At 61.2% G+C, this 1,401-nt stretch overlaps 1 protein-coding gene across 1 annotated transcript in view; it reads left to right on the top strand.

Annotated features, from left to right (window-relative positions):
• NKX2-5 (NK2 homeobox 5) overlaps positions 1-1,307 on the top strand; it is a 2,450-nt gene extending 1,143 nt beyond the window's left edge. The window contains exon 2 of the mRNA XM_017728205.1: positions 1-1,307. This exon is cut by the window's left edge and continues 1 nt beyond it. Within this exon, the coding sequence (XP_017583694.1) occupies positions 1-595 (595 nt within the window). The 3' untranslated portion in view covers positions 596-1,307.
• Positions 1,308-1,401: the final 94 nt, after the last annotated feature.

The following is a 1,401-nucleotide window of genomic DNA, read 5'->3' on the forward strand; positions in this document are numbered from 1 at the left end:
ACGCAAGAGCCTGGAGCAGGAGAAAAGAGACCTGGAAGATCCCGAGCGCCCCAGACAGAGGAAAAGGAGGAAACCTCGCGTCCTCTTTTCTCAAGCCCAAGTGTACGAACTGGAGAGAAGGTTCAAGCAGCAGAAATACCTCTCGGCCCCCGAGAGGGACCACCTAGCGAACGTCCTAAAGCTCACCTCCACCCAGGTGAAAATTTGGTTCCAGAATCGAAGGTACAAATGCAAAAGGCAGAGACAGGACCAGACGCTGGAAATGGTGGGGATCCCTCCCCCGCGGCGGATCGCGGTGCCGGTGCTGGTGCGCGATGGGAAGCCCTGCCTGGGGGAATCCTCGCCCTACAGTTCGCCCTACAATGTCAGCATTAACCCCTACAGCTACAACGCCTACCCCACGTACACCAACTACAACAGCCCCGCCTGCAACGCCAACTACAACTGCAACTACCCCTCCATGCAGCCCATGCAGCCCTCGGCGCCCGCCAACAACTTCATGAACTTCAGCGTGGGGGACTTGAATTCGGTGCAAACGCCCATCCCGCAGGGCAACGCGGGCATCTCCACCTTGCACGGGATCCGAGCCTGGTAGAGCCGCCCCCGCCGCCAGCCCGCTCCCCCCGGGGAGCGCCGGGGATGGAGCGGCTGCGGCCGCGCCTGCGAGCCGGGCTCGGGACATTTCCAGGCTGCAGGGGGTGAGGACGGTTCAATGGAGCATCCCGGCGGAGCTCACGAGTGTGGTGGCCATGGACGGGGCGGGTTTGGGTATTTCGTGCGGTGGCTGCGCTCCGTGCGGGGCCAGGCGGGCCCCGGTGGGGTTTGCCCGCATTTCCCGGCCCCTCTCGCTCCCCCCCCCCCCCCCTCCCGGCGTCTTCACCCTGATAACTCCCCTCCTTCCTTCCTACCAAGCAGCCAGTAATTTCGCTTGACCTGTTCCCAACAACACCCAGCCAAAGCCCTGCAACTCTCTATTTTTTTTTTTTTTCTACTTTTACTCTATACTAATTATTATTGACATCCACATTTAATTTTTGCACTTCCCATACGGTCCCCACTGTTCGGTCAGTTCGGCATCTCGCCACCCCCAGGTCTCCCTTGCGAGGCTGCTACCGCCGGCCTGGGCAGGGATGAGGACAGACCCCCCGGCCGAGGGACACGGACACTCCGGCCCGCCAGGTCCCGTAGGGTTATGCACTAAAACGTGAGTTAGTATGGAAATGCACTGTCCGCCCCTTCGTACGTGTTGCCCTTTGCTGTACAAGCTGACGGAGATCAGCGAGTTGTCATTAAAGAGAGTGGCTGAACCTTGGCGTCCCTGGCGTTCCTTGCGCATCCCGGACATCCCAGGAGGGGGGCGGTGGATGCGGAGTCGCCCGTCCCGGGGGCTCTCCCGGGCCG

This window comes from Corvus brachyrhynchos, unplaced genomic scaffold, assembly GCF_000691975.1.
Source record: "Corvus brachyrhynchos isolate BGI_N302 unplaced genomic scaffold, ASM69197v1 scaffold21, whole genome shotgun sequence".
Lineage (NCBI taxonomy): Eukaryota > Metazoa > Chordata > Aves > Passeriformes > Corvidae > Corvus > Corvus brachyrhynchos.